At 51.9% G+C, this 21,321-nt stretch overlaps 1 protein-coding gene and 1 long non-coding RNA gene across 2 annotated transcripts; both read left to right on the forward strand.

Moving 5' to 3' along the window:
• The first annotated feature begins 2,991 nt into the window (after nucleotides 1-2,991).
• NRN1 (neuritin 1) lies at nucleotides 2,992-11,900 on the forward strand. The gene is made up of 3 exons (XM_052778760.1): nucleotides 2,992-3,314; nucleotides 7,516-7,660; nucleotides 10,587-11,900. Exons 1-3 carry the CDS (start codon nucleotides 3,260-3,262, stop codon nucleotides 10,816-10,818), a joined length of 432 nt encoding a protein of 143 aa, XP_052634720.1. The 5' UTR covers nucleotides 2,992-3,259; the 3' UTR covers nucleotides 10,819-11,900.
• A 4,452-nt stretch (nucleotides 11,901-16,352) lies between these two features.
• Nucleotides 16,353-21,036, forward strand: LOC128137698 (uncharacterized). The gene is made up of 2 exons (XR_008233809.1): nucleotides 16,353-16,572; nucleotides 17,728-21,036. It is a non-coding gene; the product is annotated as an uncharacterized LOC128137698 (long non-coding RNA).
• Nucleotides 21,037-21,321: the final 285 nt, after the last annotated feature.

Here is a 21,321-nt window from a genome sequence, read left to right on the forward strand (position 1 = left end):
ACAGGGACTGAGCAAGGCACCGGCAGAAGCGCCTCTTCTGAAACGTACGCGGATGTCTCTTAGAGACGGGCTGATATTCAAGCACCTTCTAATACCGTGTTGAAGAAAAAAAAGGATAGTTTGATAAACAACTGTCCCCACTTCATTCTGCTCCCTGGCTCCCAGCAGAGCTGAGAGTGCTGCTATTTGAGATGGCCTGAAACCGCTGGCTTTTGTTCAGAATCTATAGTGCGACGGGCCCCTTCCTGGGGCAGGGAAGCTTGTAAGGCTGGAGCCAGGCTTGAATTTCAGACAGAGCTGGACTGCCCCAGCAGTCAAGAACATTTAGAGGAATTTGGCCAGGCCCTTTTTGCCTCCGTAATTGATGCCTCTAGCTGTCAGATCTTTTTTTGGTGGTGTTTGGCCAGAAATCCCCCAGAAATGCCTGTTCTTATAAGATTTGTGGCCAAATTGCCAGAGGCTCCGGTCATTTCAGCAGTGATGGACGTACCAAAAGCCAGATATTAAACTCTTCCTGATTGTGCATTGGAAACTGCCCTGAAGTTCATTCCAAAGAAGATTTACATAGCGTAATGTCAAAATCATACCCAACGCAAGCCTCTTGGAGCCAGCCCAACCTTTAACCTGAAGCTATAGCTCGTCTGCCCTCAGAAAAAAAGGAGCAGACAAAACCGTAGCAGATATGACTGTATAAATAAACCCATACAGTTATCAATAGGGCAGAGGAATGAAATGAGACACTCCTCTTGTTGCAGCCTCCACAACCTGGTGCTCCTGCAAGGGTGCCTTGTCCTTCTTAACAGCAAACGCAGCCACAAGTGGCCGAGCTGCTAAGAGCTGGTAGATTCAATGTTTACATCTGTGTACGTCAACCCACACTCCTTTCATCCTCTTCCTTTTTTATGCTGATAATGCACTGACTGTGAGACATAAAAGATCTTTCGGGCTATCTAACCTATCCCTCCCGGGAAAAGGACAGGGCTCCACATTTTGATATCCACTTCAGTGTCTCTGTTGCATTACAAAAGCACCCATTACCACAGCAGCAAAGAGCTGGGTAAAAGTATTTTGCCTTAGCTTCAGCTTAAACTTTTCATTCCTTTGAACAAGTCCAAAGCTTAGCCTTAGCCTCCTTGCTGCCACCAATGTCTTCAGGAGCGTGTAAAAGACAACTCTACTCTGGGCTGCAGCTTCATGGCCGAGTGAATTGAAGGGCAAGCTGCCAGGGGACGCGGCACCCACTGCCTGTGCTTTGCACTGCATTCACTACTGTGTGTCCACATGCTGAGCTGGCTCTGGGAGCTGGCTGAAAATGAACCTTTTTTTTTTTAATTCCTCGGATTAGTTTTCAGCCAGCTCTGTCCTCTAATCTGGCTCACCGTCCATAGTGGAGATCTATAAATAGGAAGAAAAGGTGGAACAAAAAGGAATAGTGGGAAGGTGCAGAGGAGACAAGCCAGCGTTTTTCATCTGCAGGCCCCAGCTGACTGCTGGCGTAGTTACCCAACATTATACCTGCTTTCCAATTGAAGAAACAGAGGTTGGGGTTTCATGATGGCTTTAAGAGGATGCGCGTGCAGGCTGCCTCTGCACACATTAGGTAGACCTAAAGAGGCAATGGCATTCACCGGCACTATTTTGTGAATGGAGCTCTCAGCAAGAAAGCTTTTCATCTTGCCCTCCAGTTTCCTTACTTCCAGTTGCACTGATTCATTGAACCCCACACAATCCCTGTCCTTGCCTGGTGGGCTTCAGGCATTTGCAGCCCATGGGGATCATGGAGACCCAGCCTGGCAGCTGCTGTCCCTTTGTCATTGAGGTCTGAGGGTTGTCACGGGTGGTTTGTAAAAGCAAGGGACGAACTGGTAGCCCAGCTGGTCCAGGGCTCCACAGCACTACCAGCACAGTGGGATTGCAGGGTGGGGTGGGACCTGGGACCAGGAGGAGCTAAGGGCAACTGTAGTTCTCACTCCGACCAGTCCCCCTTCAGCTCCTGGAGATGCTACAGATGGCTGGTGAGGGTCAGGGCTGAGCTGGGGTGGGGGGAATAACTTTGCAGTGGCAGAGCCCGAGGGGAAGCCTGTAGGATGGGGTTTTGGCTGGTTACTTTGCACCAGGAGAAGTCTGCGCCGGCGCCTTTAGGTTCCTCTCACGCAGCTGGAGGCGATGGCCTTGAGGAGGGTCCCGGGAGGGGGTCAGGCTGCAGGAGCACCCCAGACCAAGCCCTGTCCCGGGCAGGGCTCCACGTAGCCTGGGCCGGCACCATCCCTTCCACCCAGCCCTGCCGCACCTGTAGCCTGTCCCCAGAGGATGGGATGCGGTGGCCCCCAGCCGCAGGTCTCCCCCACTGCGGCTCCCCAGAGCTACCCCACGCGTGAGCCCTTTTCCCCACGCCACCCTCTGCAGTCCCACGGCCGGGATGCTGCCACCGGCATCGAGCACAGGCAGTAGGGCCGGGAGAGACCAGCTCCCCCCCCACCTCCCCCCGTTCCCCCCCCGCTTAGCCTGGGGGTGACGTCATGGTGGGGGAGGGGCGGGCAGGGGGAGGGGACCCCCGCACCTCCCTTTCCTCTTCCCCGCTCCGCAGCGCGGGGGCCGGGCCGGCCAGCCCCGACGGGGCGGCCCGGGGGCGGGGAGGGGGGGGGGTGTTCTGCCGTGCTATCCCCACCCCCGGGGGGGCGGCTCCTCCGTCTGCGTGTGTCTGTGTGTGTGTGTGTGCGTGTGCGTGTGTCCCCCCCCGCCCCCGCATCCCTCCCGCCCCGGGGGGACGGTCCCGGCTGCCACCCCCCCCCGCCGCCACACGGAGCTGGAGGAGCGCGGCGCGGGGGGGGGGGGGGGAGTTTCTCGGCGATTAATGGGGCGGGGGGACACGGGGAGAGCGGATAAATCCAGCCTGTGATGCCTATAAATGGCGTTTCTCTTCCAAGGTGCACACTGGAAAAAAAAAAAAAATAAGAAGAAGAAGAAGGGAAAAAAAAAACCCGGTCCGTGTCATCCCCCCGCGTCAGGGCCGGTGGTGGGCGTGAGGCTGTACTTCCTCCGCCCCCTCCTAATGGAGCGAACCATTCCCAGCTAGTCTTCCTCGCCCTCTCCCTCTGCCTCCCTCTTTCTCTCCTTCTCCTCTTGTCTCCCCCCCTTGTCTGCAAAGTCCTCCGCTGCTCGGAACTTGTTGGCAATGCCTATTTTTCAGCTTTCCCCCACGTTCTCCAAAGTAACTATTTAAAGATCTGCAGCCGCAAATGGTTTTACTAAATGTAGGATGGGACTTAAGTTGAACGGCAGATATATTTCTCTGATCCTTGCTGTACAGATAGGTAAGTGGACTGCCAAATTCGGTATCAAGTTGTGCGCACCAAAGCCCGGCTGATGCATGCAGAAGCGGAATGTCGAAATAACCTGCGCCGACGGCCGCGGTTTGGGGCGGCGGAGGGACCCCCCGCTCCCCGCTCCCCGCTCCCCCTGCCTCCTTCCCGGTGGCATCTTCGCCGTTCTTCGCGCTGTCAAGGCAGGGGGGATCCGCAGGAAAGGGAGCCGATTTCTTATTCCTCTTAACTCACTTTTGTTGTTCGTTTTCCTAAATCAGTGCATGCTCATTCATACTTCGCTTCTCCCCCCTTATTCTTCCTCCTTTTCCCCCCTCCTGTTCTCTCCGTCCCCACGAACGACTGCATTTGTATCTGCTTTTCGGATATCCCCTGCATTCCTTTCCACCGATAATTTGGGAACTTCAGTCCTAAGAAATCCGCACACACCCCCTCCCCGAGGGACAGAGAAATAAGAACCGGCACAAAATGGCTTGCGAGAGATCTAGCTGGAAAGTTTTTTTGCAGAAAATTAGGGGGACAAGTGAAGGGCTCCCTTTGGGAACTTGGAGGCTTTCCCATTTGCAGAGCATCCTAAACCCAAACAAAACCCATCACTAACTTAAAAAAAAAAATCCACCTTAATGCGGGGATTAAGCAAATAAAAATTATTTAAAAACCGCAAAGTCCCACCGCCCGATCGTTAATTTTGTGCTCGGACAACGGCTGTCAAAAAACGAGCGGGTCCAAAAAATTTCTATATATGCTAAGTTACTTAAAATAGAACAGGTTTCCCTCCACGCCGGTATGTGTTTTTGTGTGCTCGTTGCTGGTTTTGTTTAGTATCTTGGGTTTGTCGCTGGTTCTTTTTGTTGGTTTGCTCTCAGGTTCATTTTATTCAACATTTCTTTGCTGAAAATTTTTTGAGTTACAGTCATTAAACAATCTCCAAGTTAATGACCACTTTGGTCCTGTACAGGCAAATTTTAAAGATTATACATTGAATATGTATATTCCCGAGCATGATCCAAAACTGGGCTTCAAGGAAAGGGCGATTAAAGCGCGTCTTTTATTATCCAGATTGTGAGGTGTGAAGAGACCTTTGAAAATATTTGCCTGCAAAGGAATTCTGCTACAATAAAAAAAAATGCTCGGCATTGCTATTTAGAGATCCTTTTGCTCGGTCACCCTCCTCTCCAGACAATCTCTGCAGCGTTTTATGGGTACCAAAAGAAAGAAGAGAAGAGAAAAAAAAAAAAAAAAGAGAGGGGAGAACAAGAAAGGGAGGAAAGAAGGAGGTAAAATGCCTTGAACATTTCCTCATCGAGAAAAGAAAAAATAAGAAATATTGCGATGAAATGTTGACCTCTGGAAAATGTGGATATACGATGCAAACCCCTCCATTCCTATTACCATTCCATTTTAAATGAGGCTGAACTCTTCAGAAGGCCATTTTCTGTACTGTCAGAGAAAGAAGGGGGAAGGCGTTATTTGGATGTTACCCCTAATTTCAGTCCTTATATTTTTTGCTTGTTTGTTCGTTTGGAGGAGGAGGATTTTCCCTCATTTGTGTTTATTTGACTCAACCGAGGGAGGATTTTATTCATGGCGAAATTTCAAAAGGTAGCTAGAGTGGTTGGGAATCGCCGTCCCCGGGCTGGCGTGAGCATGAGCAGTCATTTGGAAAGTTACCCCCAAATATTGCTGCACACCGCGGAGATGGTGGCGGTGCGGTGGCTTTGCGGTGCCCTGGGAGAGGACGGCTTTGAAGCTCGTGGAGGGCTTTTCTCCTCTCTGCTCCTCCTTCGATATTTCGGGTAACCTCCCCCCCGCCCCGAAATCAGCTTCTGGTTGTCGGTGTGGGGTTTGCAAAGGGCCGTTTGCCTTTGCCCCGGCCCCGGTAACGGCTCGTGTGAAATGGATGTTCGGCTCGATCCCAAAATGTCTATGCACCGGGGCTTAAAAAAAAAAAAAAAAAAGAAAAATTTATTTATTTATTTATCTATCTATCTATCTATCTATTTATTTATTTATTTATTGGAGCTGTCCGAAATCTCTGACATTTTGGGAGGTGACGGGGTGGGGGGGGGGGTCGGGGACTGAGTCTCCGCGGAAGGCGCCCAGGGACAGGAGGGATGGACCAGGCGCAGCTAAAGGGCAGGCGGACTGAGAGGACGTGGAGAGGGTTTCGGGAGGGGGCACGATCCGTTATGGATGGCTCCTGCGGTCCTGCTGCATTGCAAATTGCTGCACACTCCTGTCTTTGAAGGGGGGGGGGGGGGGGGGAGCGAGGAGGTCGGGGCTACGGCAAAGCACAAGCGACCTAGTTCAAGCGAAATCCCTCTGTCGTTTAACCGGGCAAGACCCTCGTCTGTCCGCTATTGCTTCTTTCTTTTTTTTTTTTTTTTTTTTTCGGAGGGGGGGTGTTTAGGGCGGCTTTGGACCGGGGGTACCCTGTGCGGAGGGACCGGCGAGGGCCAGGCCGCCCCTCGGAGGGGCTGGATGCTCTGAGCCCCGCCGGTCCCAAACCTGACCCTCTCCCCCTGCCCGGCCCGGGGCAGGGCTCCGCTTCGGACCCCGTATTTTCATCGCAGCCCGTCACGTTTTTGGAGAAATTCGTGGCAACTTCCCCTCCCCTTTCCCGCTGTAGCTGCCGGAGCGGGATGGCGCGGGGTTGATAGGACACGGTCGCACCCTCGGGATGGTCCTCCGTTCTTCTCTATTTGTTTGCCTGGGTTTTTTTTCCTAACGTAGCCAACGTCTGTAGCCTGCTGGGGGTTTGATGTGACGGCTGGTGCTGGGGGGGGTGTGTGTGTGTGTGTGTAGAGGGGAGTGGCCACCAAGTCGTGTTAGCGATGAATCAAACGGCGAGAGGGGGATCTGGGTTGAAACAGTCTCTTTTGGAGTCAGCCATTTAGCTTGTAACCGGTGCCCGGCAAACAAACACACAGCCGTGTCCTGGGGACACGGCCTCGGGAGGGGACCCCCACCCCACCCATCCCACCCCACCCCGGCGGTGTGGGCGGCCGGGGGCTCCTCCGAACGGGAAGGGGGGGAAGGCTCCGAAAGAGAGCTGCGCTGCCCGGGGTCGAGCCCGGGCCTAGGGACAGCGCGGCGTCCCCGACCCCCGCCGGTGCCAGGAGAGCGGTTAGGGATCAGCATACATCACCCCCCCCCGCACCCCCTCCCCGTGCCCCGGTACCCCAGCCCGCCGGCTGCGGCTGCCTGGGCGCGGTGCTGCGCGGCTGCACAGGCCGTGGCCTGAGTCCTGCGGGCCGCCTCATGCAGCAGCAGTGTCCCTGCCTCCCGTCCTCTCCTGGCCCGTCCCCTCCTGGCCCGTCCCCGCCCCTGGCCCGTCCCGTTCCCCCGCGGGGTCTGGCCCGGCAGCCGCGGACACCCGGGGAGGGGGGGGGGCATCTCACGCAGCACGCCGTAATTCATTTTATATCCCCGCGTGCGGGCGGTTGTTCATGGGTTTGTTACCGTTGTATTGAACCGAGTGCCGATCCCTAGCGCAATCCCGAAGGATGCCCGAGGCAGCAGGTTTGAGGGAGCGGGATTCATCCCTGCCCCTCCCGCCCCGCTGCCCCGAGCCCAGGCAGGCGCGGGGCCGGCGCCCCCCGCAGCTGCGTGCGCGGCTTTGGGGTCCCTCCTTTTCGTGCCTTTATCGCAGCTCTTCCTAGTGATTTCTTATTATTATTATTATTAATTTTTTTCCTGCTGCGTCTTGCACGGTATTTGCCGAGCGACCCGGGCGATAAGGAGCCGTGTGTGCGCGCCAGTGTTTGTACGGAGAAACGCTCCTGCTGCTTCGAGGCGGAAATTTCTAACAAAGGAGCAAGTCCGGGGAGAAGCAGGCAACGCATCTTCACCTATCCTTCCTTCCCTCCTGCTCAGCCCTCGGGGAAAGAAAAAAAAAAAAAAAAAAAAGACTGAAATCAACACCGTTAGTCCACGGGCACCGAAACCCCTGGTGCTCAAAAAGCAAAAAGGGCGACAAGCCCCTGACTCATGTCCCCAAGTGTCCGATGGGGACCCTGGCTCGGTCCCCCCCGCCCTCCTCCTGCCCCAGATCGCCGCTGCCCGGCGGGGCGCGCCTTTAGCAACGGCGGGGGGGGGGAGGCAGGGAAGGGGCGAGGGGGGGGCGGCGGAGGGGGGGGCCGGGGCGGGCGGGGAGCCGGCGGTGCTGACCTGTGCCCCTGCCCCCCCCCAGCGTACCTGGTGCAGGCGGTGAGAGCGGCGGGGCGGTGCGATGCGGTCTTTAGGGGCTTCTCGGACTGTTTGCTGCGGCTGGGCGATAACATGGCCAACTACCCGCAGGACCTGGACGACAAGAGAAACCTCCAAACGATCTGCGCGTAGGTCTTTCCTCTCTCCTTCGGGGCCGCGGGGGGAGAGCGGGACTAGGGGGTCACCCAGGGCTGGGCAAAGTTGGAGGGGGGGGGCGGAGGCTGGATGGTGGCGGTGGGAAGGGAAGCAACAGAAGTAACGCGGGGTTTGGTGCTTTTGGGTTGGATTCTCCGCTCCAGGGTCCCTCCAAGCGCTATGCCATGGGGACAGGCCCGGCTTGGGGAACAGTGAAGTCTGGAGGGAGTTTTTACAATGTCTTTTTTAGTTTTTCCCTCCGTGAATCTGGGTGGTTTATTTTGCTGTTGGGTTTTTTGGGTTTGTTTTTTTTTTCCCGCCCTCCTTAGCTCCTCTCTTGTATTCTTTCCCTTCTCCTGCTTTGCACTGGGGTGTTGACCTCAGCTGCACGGGGGTCGTTACCCCTTTCCTTATCGCTGCCTTTGGGACCCACGCTCACTGGCAGGCTCCGGGATCCCCCCGGGCGCTCAGGGCAGAGGCAGGCGCTAGGGAGGCAGTTCCTCGGAAAACGAAATATAATTAAAAAGAAAAGAGCCCAACCACAATATTAATCGCCCAGCGGCAGCTCTCCTCCACCCCCTGGCCCTCGGGGAAAGCCCATTCCCCCCCCCCCCCCCAGTTTCACACCGCTCCTGGCACAGAGGGGAGGAGAAGGAAGGGGCAAAGATAAAGGGGAAAAATAATAATAATAAAGAGCTCGCCTTGCAAAATTGGCTCCTGCGCCCCTCCTTTTCAATTCCTCTCCGAAGCTGGAGGAACTGGGACAGCTGGAGGAGCCCTGAATTTGGGGTAGTTTTCCCCAGAGCTCAGGGCAGCGGATCTTACCAAGGGAAGGGAAACCTGGGGCGGCTGCAGGGAGCCGGCGAGCTTCGGGGTCTCGCGTCCCAGGCAGGGAGTCAGAAACGGACATTTTCGATACGTCTGGGGAAAAAAAAAAAAAAAAAGAAAATCCGGCTGCACAGGATATTTTCCCGTCTCTCCTCGTTGCTGCTTTCCCGCACAAACTCGTCCCGCCGAAGAAAACAAAACACACACACAAAAAATAGAGAAAATCGTAATTAGAAACGAGATAAGGTCCTTAGACATAAATATGTTCAGAATAGGTTTTTTCTGATTTTGCTCCACGAAAATCAGAAAACGAAGGACGTGAAATGGGAAAGTGAGATTAAAAGGAAAGGGGAAAGAAAAGGAAAGGGGAAAGGAAAGGAAAGGAAAGGAAAGGAAAGGAAAGGAAAGGAAAGGAAAGGAAAGGAAAGGAAAGGAAAGGAAAGGAAAGGAAAGGAAAGGAAAGGAAAGGAAAGGAAAGGAAAGGAAAGGAAAGGAAAGGAAAGGAAAGGAAAGGAAGAGAGGAGAAGAGAAGAGAAGAGAAGAGAAGAGAAGAGAAGAGAAGAGAAGAGAAGAGAAGAGACTCTGTAACCCTCCAGTCTTCTCTTCCTACCTAGAGATTTCTGAGCCAAGCACCTACTAAGGCCGGCACCTTGCTGTAAATGCTGGGTTGCGGTTTACCTTGTGTCCTGCATGAGGAATAAATACCCAGGGGCAGCAGTGTCCTAATATGATGTCCTTTGGCCCTGGAGTGCTGGACCAGAGGTGGTCCCCACCTGCAAAAAGTACCTCTTTTCCAAGCAAGACCCTTTTCCAAGCCATCTCCCACTACCCGATTGCCTTCGCCCTGTGCCGGGATGTGTATGGAGAGAAGATGGGGAAGATTTAATTTTCCTTTGGGAGATGCAATTACAGCAGAAATACTGCAGGAGAGGCACACTCTCAGACTCTGGCTTCTCAGTATCTCATTATTTATTACAAACGTAGCAAACATTGGGAGTCTACAACCAGCTTAGAGTGCTCATAAATTACAGGCTGTAGGACTACTTAAAAAAAGAAAAGAAAAAAAAAAAAGAAAATCAAGATCCAAATTTGCAGGCGCCTGCCTTGAGGCAAGGAGGAAATAGGAAGCAGAGCGCAAATTCGGGGTGATTTTCGATAACCCAGAGGCGGAGAGGAAAGGTCCTCCCGCCCCCCGAGGTGGGGCAGTGGGACGGGTCCTGCCCCGGCGGCAAACCCCGGTCCAGCCTCCGTGAAGAAGGGAATTAAAAGAAACAGGAAAAATGTGTGGGAACAGCTAGAAATTATCCTGGGGAAGGAGAAACCCTTCGCTGCCTATAGACCCCCTGGCCATGGATGAGGAGTCCCTCCCGCCGCTCCCCGCTCCTTCTCCTCCTCCTCATTCTCCTCCTCCTCTTCCTCCCCTCCTGCCCCTGCAGTCAGGGCCCGCTCCCGCCCCGGGGGATCCTCCCGAGGGTTTCTAACGCCGCACCGGGACCCTCCAGGATACCGCCTCCCGCCTGGGAAGAGCGATGCCTTGCCCACCCCCATCTGCCCGCTCCCACCGGTGACGAAAAACTCTCGGGACGAGCCCGTGGGCTCCCAGGCTGGCGTCTGCCAGCCGAGGGCTGCGTGCCCTCTCCCCCCCGTCAGGCAAAGACCCAGCAAAGCCATTTTTGCCCCAGCCCGCCCAGCCCGGGCTGGTGCCGAAGGCGGGGTTGGGGAGGGAGCATCCCCCGAAACCCCGGCCAGCGGCAGCCCACCCGGGAGCGGGCAGGGGAGCCGGTGCCCGGCGCACATCGTGCACACGGGGCGGGCTGCTGCGGGGCAGCCCGGGGAAGGCGAGGGGACGAGGATCCCTCCCAGAAACCGGTGTTTTGGGGCGGGGGTGTGGGGGGAAGGGGCCGGGTTTTAGGGCGGGGGAGGCGGCGGCTCCTCCCCGCCGGGCGCCAGCCCCCCTTTAAGGCATGCCCCCGCTCAGCTCCGCCGTCGGGGGGTCGGCGGGCCCAAGAGGTCGTCTCCCCCCCCCACACCCCCCACGCGGGAAGGTGGGTGCGTGCCTGTTTTGATGCCCGCTGCTCTCCCCTCCTGCAGGTACTGGGATGATTTCCACGCCTGCACCCTCACAGCGCTCACCGATTGCCAGGAAGGAGCGACAGACCTCTGGGAGAAATTGAGACGGGAATCCAAAAACCTCGATTTCCAAGGCAGCTTATTTGAACTGTGCGGAGGCGGCAGCGGCGCGGCACCGTCCCTCCTCCCGCCGGCTTTGCCCCTGCTGCTGGCGGCTCTGTGGGCCGCGCTAGTGACCTGGCTGCCTTTCTAGGGGGGGCGAGCACACTCACACCCACACCCTCTCCATGTGCCGGATCTATAGAGGAAGTGTCCATCCGTTGCTTTGGGGACGTTGTGCTTTTCTGTGGTTGATGATGATGATGATGGTGGTGGTGGTGGCTGATGATGATGGTGAAACACCCATGTAGGACTGTGGAAGCGTTCTCCCTTTTTTTTTTTTTTTTGTGTGTGTTTTATTTGCCAAATGTTACCAAACAGGCAGCGGCGCGCAGCCCAAATCGGACCTCAGCTTTACTATCGCTTCGAATCAAAACTAGAAAAAAAAATAAAACAAACAAACTCGAGCCCTCGTTGTGCAAAAGCAATCTCAGGAACGGCTCTGGGCCACCTAACGCTAAGGTTGTAATCGGCCGGGATACATCCCGGCGGGCCACGGGCTCCTCTAAAAATGTGGCAGTGTGCGAGGTGAGAACAAAAACGCAGGCAAAAAAAGGCACTGGTGATGAATCCAAGGTAGACGTCCACGTGTGAAGCATATGGTGAATAATTCACAATCTCTCATCTTTCCTCCACAGTCGCTTGGGTTTTGGTCATTCCACTGAAAAAAAAAAAAAAAAAAAAAAAAAGAGCATTTTTCCTCAAGGGAAAAAGAGAGTGAGCGAGCGAGCGAGCGAGAGAGAAACGAACAGGGAAGGAAGGAAGGAAGGGAAGAGCGAAAGAAAGAGATGTCTAAATGTCTGGAGGAGTGAAGGAATGCTGCTAACGGATTTCTGAGAGTTTACCTTTACTTGCTGTTCGAAGGCATCTTTCCGAATTCACTGCCTTTAATTTTTTCCTCCTCTTTGTTTTAGATGTTACACCTACCGGTAAAATACCTGACTATCCAACCGTAGAGATCACAAAAAAGGGGGCTTAACTGTAAACCTAAAAAAAAAAAACCCACAAAAAAAAAAAAAACCAACAGCAAAATGATTTTGAAAAAAAGAGCCTTGATTTTAAAAGAGAAGAAAAATGTAATTTAAACAAAAGTTTATTATAAAGTCAATTCAGCAAAAAAAAAAGATTTGCTACAAGGTATAGACAGAAATATAAAATAAAAATTATTGTTTGAAATGAGGCTGTCGTCCTTTTTATAAAATATGCGTAGAGTATCTTGAAAAGGACAGGGCTTTTCAGGCAAGGAAGGCTAAATCCCGAACCGATCCCTTGATGAACATGGCAATTTCAGTTCAAACAAGGACAAGGCGGCTGAAGTGGTTAGTCGGAGCCTTCCTTCCCCCCCCCACTTATTTCTTAAAAATACGCTATAAATCCTCCCACCCTCCTCCTCCTCCTCCAGAAACTCAAAACCGCAGCACCCCCGTTCCCCAGCCGCCCGGAGCCGGCGAAGGAAACCCCGCGCAGCGGCGGGCGGCGGGCGGCGCGGCGGTCCCGCGGGCGCGGAGCGGTGCGGAACGGCGCGGAGCCCCGGCGGAGGGAGGGCAGCAACCACCATTAAGGACGAGGCTGCGGAGCCGGGGCGCAGAGGAGCCCTTTCATAATTCATAAGGCAACTCAGCCGAAGGAGCAAGGGGAAGGGGGGGACGGGGTATTGATTTCGCAGCAGAAGCTGCTCTAACCTCGGCTATTTATAGGCGCCTGATGCCTTTATAAAGAAATACACATCAAAGAGTAAACATGTCCTTTTTATTTATAAGGCGAGAGTCCAGCTGGCGACCGGGGCTGGGTAGGTGCGTGGCTGGGTGGGTGATGGGGAGGTAGGGAGGTAGGGGCCGCGAGTCGGTTTGAGGTGATTTATTCCGGTGGGGAGCCGTTGCCTGCGCAATAGCTCTCCTTTGCCAATGTGCAGGGTGGCAGGGTCTCTCTCTCCTTCGCCCCCTCTCCCTCTTCCCCTTCCTTCCCGAAGTCCGCAATGTAATGTGTAAGCAATAGCAAATGTAACAGTTCATAAATCAAACAGTGGGTCGCAAGCCAATCTGCATTTCCCAAACGGATTGAATCCCAGCAACGAATGCGCTCAGGAACTGGAGCCAGGCGCCTTTACCACTGGAAGCAATGTTGATTTTTTAATGATAAAATACATTATGCGTGTGTTGAGCGGGGGGGCTTTGCAGAGCTCAGCCTCACTTCGGCAGACACAGGTCTGCTTGCATTTCGTTTTCCTTTGCCCTCCCTCCAGACTCAATCCCCACCACCACCAAAGAAAAAGGAAAACCCTGGAGAGCAGAGCTTTGTTTAAATGGTTGGGGTTGTTTTCCCTCCCCACAGAGGATCTAGACCTAAATTGATTTTTCTGTGCACATCTCTGTATTCATGAGGTCAGGCGCTGCCGTTGTGATTTCCTGCAGCACGAAATGCCAGCTGCCGAGGAGAGAGGGGAGAGAGAGCCCTTGCCTGGGGTGCGAGGGGCTCCGCAGCCTGCTACCTCCGCCGGCTGGGCCCCGGGGACTTTTCGCCGGCGGCAGGCGGCCCGCTTCGCCCCGGGCTGCCCGGGCGCCGGTGCCTCCCGCTGCCGGCATCCCCCGGCTGGGCGCCGGGAGTGCTCCCGCCGCGGGCCCCGTCTTCCCGGCTGCTGGACGGTGCCCGTCCGTCGGAGGACGGTGGGAGGGGAGCCAGCCTCCCAGCTTTTCCTCACCCCTCGGAAGAAAGCTGAAACTCCGTAATAAGGGGGCGATTTCCACCTTATTAGGGGACTCGAGTTATCTTCTCCTGAGGTTGAATTACTAATGGATAATCTCTCCGTAATTAGCAACCCCCCCCAGTTAGCCCTCCGTTGAGGCGAATGATAAAACGGTGGCAAACCGGGGAAAAAACAGCCGAGCGGGTGGGGAGGGGGCGGGCGGCGGCAGCAGGGCGGCCGGTGGTCGTGCCCGGGCCCCTTCCCTCGGCTCCCCTTCCTTCCCCTCCCGCCGCCCCCCGGACACCTCCCGGGGAGTCTCCCGTTTCGGGCTCCTAATTGTCGGGCGCCCATCCCCGGGGCTCAGGCCGGCCACCGGGCATCCCGGGAGAGCCGGGGAGCAAGGAGGAATTTGTTGCTCAAAAACCTGCCTTGCACCCCTGGGATTTCCCGCACAGGCGGCAGGGACGGCAGCAAACCCCGGTCCCGCCGGCTCAGCTCCCCCCGGGCAACCGGCAAGCAAGGCTCTCCCCGCCGGCAGCTCGGTAATTTTTTCGGGCAAGACGAGCAACCCACAAACTCCCTCTCACCCCTTCCTCCTCTTCATTTTATAAGAGCCCCTCAATGCACAAGGCGTTTGTTGTTCCCCTTTCTGCCCCTTTCAGGGGTTATTTCGGAAGCCTGAGTGCAAGGGTCGATTTTTGTTTAACCCAGGGGTGATTGCTCTGTCTTGCCTTGTTTTGCGGCCAAGGAAACATAGGCTCTTCCCCAAGTCCCAGAAAGGGACTGAGCGTACTCGGTTTGCCTCCTGCCGCCTTGCACCTGTAGGGTTTGTAAGGGCTGGCAGGAGAGGGCTGCGGGGGGAGGCTGGCCTGTCTCTTGCCGGGCTGGTCCCACTGCCCCAGGCAGCGGCTGCTGTAGCAAAAGCTGGAAAGGTTCAAGCCTCTGAACACCCTTTAACTCCTGGGCAAACGTGAGCTGGTGAACTGGGGAGGGGAAAAAAAAGGCAACAGAAAAGCATTTAAACGTTGACAGTAACCACAGTAAAATTATTACCTACTTAAACAAAAAAATACACACATAACACACACAGAAGGAAGAAAAAAACCAACCCCAAACCGTAAACGCAGATCAACAGGGAAAAAACCCACAGCTGAAACAAAAGACAAGCCAGTGCCTTTCTAGCTGGCTGGCTAATTGGGGAGGGTTGCAGCCATTGCGGCTCTGCCTGCCCTAATTCCTGTCCCCAGCTCCGACTGAGCAACCGCAGCCCCGCAGTCCCCGGAGGGCCGCAGAAAGCTGGCTCCTTCCTTCCCTGTCAGTGCTGGATGAACCCGGGCTTGGCAATCGGCTGCTCTCTGCCAGCCTCCACCTTTCAGCAGCCTGGCTCAGCCCTGGAGGGAGGGCTGCGCCTCGGTCCCCCCTTGGGCTGCCCTCCGAGGTGGAGAGACTGAGCCAGCACTGGGCTGAGGTGGTGATGGTTGATTTTTTTGCTTTAAAGGGGGGGGGGGGGAAGTCCCTTTCCCATCTGCTCCTGTTCAAAGGCTGTAACAGGGAGATGGAGCGGGCCTGTGCTGGGAGCAAAAGCTTAAGCCAGGACACATAAGACTGAGGAAAAGCTGTCTGAATGGTAGCAAGAGTGAACAGGTTGATCCTCATGGAGTGAGCAGGGAGGGATGCTATAAAAGTAAGGTGCAGTACCCATTTCTCGCAGGACTTCCTGTGACTACATCTATACCTCAGAAGAAGCAGTGAGATGCTGTTGGTCCCTGGCTGGTTTGCACAGTCTAGGGACAAATACATCGGTGACTCTCCCAGCCCTCTTCCTTTCCAGGGCCCTGTTTAAATCTGTGCAGTTGTTTTCCTGCCCAGTGAAATCCAGTAGGCTCTGTGAAGGGCTGACAACCCAAGGAGACAGAGGCCAGTTCAGCCTTTCTATTCATCAGGGCTGATTCATTAATAATTAGTGCCATTAGGTGCACTACAGCAGTGCCTGAGGGCCCCAATTAAAGGAAAGTGAGCTTGTTAAATCCAGAGAGCCAGATTCTCCCTCTGTTACTCCTGCCTGATGCAGAGGTGGTGCCTCCAGGGTGGGCAGCAGGAATAGCCCTGGCTTTCTAGGTATGCAGCCTCTCTGCCTTCCCCCTCCCTCCTCCTCCTCCAGCTTTTCCCTCTCCTTCACCTTAGCTGCAGATCCTGCTTACGGGCTGCTGCAGAGCGAGGCCGGTGCAGGAGGTAGCTGGCAGGACTCATGGGAAGAGGTGGCAAATCAGGTTATTTTTCAGAGCCGCTTCATTTTTCATCACAGGACAAAGGTGGTGGGTTTGGTTTGTTTTTTGTTTTTTTGTTTTTTTTTTTTTTTTCCAGGGGTTGCAGGGAGGGAGCAGGGAAAGTGATGGGGACTGCAGAGGAGTCTGTTACAAAATCAGATGCAACTTAGCTGTCTGAAAGAGTTGCTTTAGGCTACAGGCAGCTGATGATCAATGGTGCTGTTGGCAAATATGCTTCCAGCTGGCTGCTGTCTCTCCTGAGGGACAGTTTCAACACAAGGCCCATTGCAGTGGTGGTACAGCAAGGGGCTTTCGTTTGCTTTGGGCTAAGGACCCTCTGCTGCCCAGTTCCACCAGTGAGAAGAAAAGCTGGAGGTGGTGTGGGAGAGAGACACAGTACCATCATTGGTGAGTTAATGACTGTTTCTTTCTCCTCAAATCCCCACAGTGGGTCTGTGTTAGAAGATGTTACTCAAAGCCCCATACTCCTGAGCTAAGGGTTTGCTAATGGATGGGCAGGCTGGGCTGGCATAGGTTTTGCCTTTCAGAAGATACTGCAGAAATAGGTTTAAATGATTCAAATGATCAGAAACCCAGCCTGTGGTCTCTGCCCTAGATTTTTAGCTTTTGTTGTTTGTTTTATTTTGTTTGTTTGTTTATCTCCTAAGCTGATATGAAGGAAAGATGGAAACAGCCTGCTGAAGGTCAAGGTGAGACTGACCATCAGTTCACCCAAGTGCTGGTATTCACCAGCAGACATCCATGCTCACAGGTGCTGGAAGTCACCTCAGCAACAGAAACAGCGTGCTGCAGGGGACAAACAACTAGTCCTGACCTTCTTTACACAGCCCTTCTCTGGGAAGAAGTATCCCCTGAAGTCAATATGCATTCTGCCTAGGTAAGGATTTTGAATGCTCAGTTTTGCCTCTGACAGGGATGCTATCCAAATACAAACTCCAGGTTCATGCAACCAAAAACATGAAGTGCTGTGTGTGCATCGTACTTCATGCCTCCAGATTTCTTGCCTATGATATCAATTTATTAAGGACTGTGAAAAACTTACTAAATTTCTCAAGCATCAAAGATCAAATCCACAGGGCACCTTTTCTGTTGTGAAGCAGCAGGCTCAAGAGTGGATGGGCAGTGCATCCTTTAATACCACCAATTTTTATAACACTTTAGAAACGATATTCAAACTGATACTCCCTAAGGCAGGGAACAAAAAACTAAATCCCAGTCAACCAAACTGAAAAAAAAAAAATAGAAGGAAGAAAGGAAGAAAACATAAGAAAAAAAAATCATCACTGATGTTGATAAGAATTGTTTTAATTGGATTTATCCCTCCTTAAACCACCTATTTTGCTGCAGATACTATCAGTAAGTTTACTTCAGGACTGGCTAGGTACATGGTCTAATTCTGCCAAATGCACCTCTTCAAGAGTCCTATCTTGTGTCTAGTATAGCGTCTCTCTGTCAGAACTTCTGATAGTAGTATCTTAAGTACAAGAAGTTTTGCAGTAGATTGATAGTTTGGTATTTATACTCCTTTTAATGCATTTTATTTTGACTGGGTAGTGAAAAAGGTCCTACCCATTCCTGCGCTCCTTTGGGGCACTTTCAATTTTCCAGTCCTCTGGCACAGACTGCCTTTGCAAAAGAATGATTCCTGTAAAGCCACTGCCCCATTTAATTGCCCATATTCCAAGAAATCCCTAAATTATGTTGTCAGATGAAAAATCCAGAACATATTTTGTTAGCATGGAGCATTGGTCACATTAGTTTCGCAACGCCTCATTTAAGGATCCAATATGTCAGAAAATTGTCCTAAGCTTTGCTCTTTGTTGAGGCTTAATAGGCGCCCTTGTCCCTTTTACTAGACCTGTGATGCAAGACTTAGTTTTGTTCTGTTGCCAAGACATTTTATTTGATCTCCCTTACTCTTACTTCTACTGTCTATTAAATGGGAGTACCACTTTGAGATCTTTGGTGGGTGAAAAATGCTACACGAGGAGGTAGACATTATTAATTAGAACGATCTTATTTTATCTTTTAGCTTTCATCAGAAGAAAAACGTCTGGATTGAAATGACAACAACAAATAATAGGTAAAGGATGCTTCCCTATGGCTTCATAGATCTGCTGTGTAACAGAAAACATTCAGCCCTGAGCACACAAGAGCTGTGGTTCACGTCTCCCTCCAAAGAAGCCTCATTTTAAAGAATGTTGTAGCATACCTACCTAATGCAGATGCTGCACTGCAGGCATTTTCAGGCTGTGAATTTCAGCCTGTGCCCTTGGCTAGGCTGTTGAGGACAAGTTGCAGTACCTGTCCTTCTCGCAGAGATCCCAGTCCACCTTCAGCCACGTCACTCACTGCTTGCGAGCTCCCTGTTTTGCTGTGCATCAAAGGTTCATTTCATTCCCTTCCCTCCCTTTTCTTTAGGTGTCAGTGATTTGCACTCTCTCCACCTAAATCAGAGATCTGGCACATCAATACTTAGAAGGCTTAGGAGAAGAGGAAAACATCAATATTTCACTGAACACACAAAGTTGCACAACTCCCCAGTCTCCATTTTAATGTCAGCTGTGGTTAGTTTGGTTTTTTTTTCCATAGGCTGAGTGATTTCAGCTTGTCTTTGAATACTACCTGTGCGAATAGCTTGGTTTTCTCCATTGCTAGTGTTAACAAGGAACCGTGAGGTGTTTGTTCAGGCTCACTAGTCAGGCAGTCCGGAGGTGGCTGACTTCTAGGAAAAGCCACAGCAGGAATAAGCAAGAGCCAGCCTATGCACCAGGCACAGTTTTTGAGGGTCTTTAGCTTATGCTCCAACTCGTGTTCATCGTAAACGAATTGCCATCAGCAACTGTAATATAGACAAATGCAAAGGAAAACAAGCTGGACGCTTAGTCATAGAGCTGCGCTTAGGAATTATGGCCCATTATAAGGCAGCTTCACTGACCACAGCGGAGCTGTGCCAGCTCACTGCAATTTAGGACTTGCTCCGCTTGCGTTAGTCCACAGTCTGAAGTTTCCGATCTCGTCCTTTGTGTGAACTAGATCATGCAAATGGGGGTACCGGAGTCACAGGGAAGTCGAGCAGAGTTCCGCATGAGTACCGGCGTGAGAAGGAGTAGCAATTATCTCTAAATTCACTCTGCCGGCCTGTTGTTTCCAAGCTCTCCCCCTGCTGCTCTGTAACTGGAAGCCTTGCGCTCTAGAAGAAGGGAAGAAGAACGTTTTGCTCATGCTCATATTAATCGAGTCGTCTTGTGAGATGCTGAATCTGTGAAATTGTATCTCCCGTAGTGTTCAGTGGTAATGACTGTCTCCTATGTGGACTCTCTGGTGTCTAGTAGTACAGTTGTGTTTCTGCAGTGGATACACTCCCAGGGTTTTCCTCCTCTGCCTGCCTACTTCCACAGCACTTGTAGGCAGCTCAAACCTTTGAGACTTCCATCCCCTGTCAAGTTTGATCAAACTCAGCTCACAGGCTCAAAAAATTATTTAGGAGGGACTGACTGGCACTTACACAGACAGTGTGATCTCGTAAGCTTCCTTTCCTTGGGAAACTAGGCTACCAACCTAGCAACGGGGGAAAAAAATGCCATTCTGCTAGCAAAAAGGACCTAAACACTGGGAGGAAAGAGGGAAGGTGGGAGAGGAAAGTGAAGCTGTTTTGAAGGGAAAAATATCACTGCGTTGTGGCTGCAGAGCTCTTGCACACTTAAAGAGCCAACCTTGGAGAGGCACGCTGGAGAAAATATTGTCCAGGAGATGGCAAGATCTCTTGTGAAAATTAGTAGGGGAGAGAAATCAGCTGGATTCATCTCACCACCAGGCATCCTAAATGGATATTTATATGGTAAGGATTGTCTCCAGTGGTACCCGTTTCTCTCTACTGACTAGAGGAAGACACGGACACAACTAGCGTGCAATCCATGTGCCTGCAATATCTGAAGTGAGGTGGGTCCTATCCCAAAGGGAATGATCCTCTTACCACTCTCTCCTTCAGACCAAAGTTTTCCATGGTGCTGCTGCAGGGTTTGTTACTCCATGTACAGCATTTGTATTTTAGAAAAACTGCTGTGTCTTAATAGCTACAGATGTATGCATGGTTTTAGTGGGCATGTATAAGCACTTATCCTCTGTGCACTAAAACCTTTCCTGTCCTTGTATCTTACGGAATAAAATCCTTTAAGTGAGCTTTAATGATTCTAGTACTACTTCTTCACAAATTGGAGAGCTGTCATCCTGTTTTTATTTGATATCACACAATGTTTGAGGCTGTCAAAAGTATTATAGGGCATACTCATATAAATTGATATTTAATTTCAGTAGTTATAATGTCACTAATTGTATTTTTGCACCTGATGCAATTACTGACATTCAGCTCTTGAGTTCTGCTTTGTTCTTTCTGGATTTAGGTGTTCCTTACTCTTTAATCTTCCCCACCTACGGTATATTGTACACACAATGGAACTCGGAAATAAAAGCTCAGACCTTCCCATCAATTGCTGTGTGCCAAATGCACAGGATAGTTTGAAATTCTGGGTGTACCCAGAATGCAGGATATGCTCAAAACCCCACACCCTATTACCATGGCATTTTTATGAGGCTTAGAGGGGCTTGTGTTATCCAGATGTTGCACAGTGCTTAAGTGCTTGTACTTGCCTATTGCTAAAGGCCTTCCATTTGCATTTTTTAGAGGGCTTTTTTGCTTGTAGCCTTTCACTTTACATACTCTGGGCTTCTCCTCATGGCCTTGCACTGGTGCATTTGTTATGTTATACTCCCTGAGAAAGGGCTTGCTTCCTACAGCTCAGCCATCCTTCTGTCCTCTTCACCTCTACCTTCCCAGCGCCTTGCTGTTGAGTTACAATTTGTAGTCTGCACTGAGATTCCCGTACCCTGTCCACTTGGTGCCTTCTAGACTGATGACTCCGTATTAGAACAAATATGACAGATAATGAGTAAATAATAGTCATTTCAATACATAAGTATTACCTAATTACAGACATGTACAAGGCTTAGCAGCCAATTAGCGTGCAACATTTGTACCTAATTAAGCATAATCCAGTCAGTGCCAGTGTTGTCATCAGACAAAGATCACTGAAAGGCAACTTGAGCAGGCTTTAATGAAGGGTATAATTTTACCAGGGGATAATTATAGGGGGTGGTTGTTGATAAGATGGTGATCCCCTGCTGCACTGGAGCAGACACCCAGGAGAGGACGTTGACCTGAGGACTCCTGACTGCATCTCTTCTTGGCTGGCCACTGGCTACAATTTTCCATTTAACCTTGAGCTTGATGTATGCCATCAGCTACAAAACCAGTGAATAAAGCATGTGCTTTCTGCCTGTTGACCTGCCTCAAGTTTCTTTGTGTTAAAGCACAATGTAAAAAATCACCTGGGCCATGGAATTCCTGCTCTGTCCCAGCGGAGTTTGAGGTCAGTGATCCCTCTTGTCAAAGATATCTAAGATCCATTGGCCTCTGGGTTATAGTCCACAGAAACTTGTTTTGGTTCAATTTCATTAACAGAAAACCTTTTGTGGACAGTACATGTCTATTATTTTTGCCTTATGTCAATATTATTGCCATGTATTTTTTCACTTTAGGAGAGGCTTTTATTATTTTAGCTTGAAA

This window comes from Harpia harpyja, chromosome 1 (assembly GCF_026419915.1).
Source record: "Harpia harpyja isolate bHarHar1 chromosome 1, bHarHar1 primary haplotype, whole genome shotgun sequence".
Classification (NCBI taxonomy): Eukaryota; Metazoa; Chordata; class Aves; order Accipitriformes; family Accipitridae; genus Harpia; species Harpia harpyja.

Bases quoted from the DNA above. Each gene is read 5' to 3' on its own strand.
- NRN1 (XM_052778760.1), top strand. From the start codon at position 3,260: ATGGGACTTAAGTTGAACGGCAGATATATTTCTCTGATCCTTGCTGTA. The intron at 3,315-7,515 runs GTAAGTGGACTG...GCCCCCCCCCAG, and splicing joins GATCCTTGCTGTACAGATAG to CGTACCTGGTGCAGGCGGTG. The intron at 7,661-10,586 runs GTAGGTCTTTCC...CCCCTCCTGCAG, and splicing joins AACCTCCAAACGATCTGCGC to GTACTGGGATGATTTCCACG.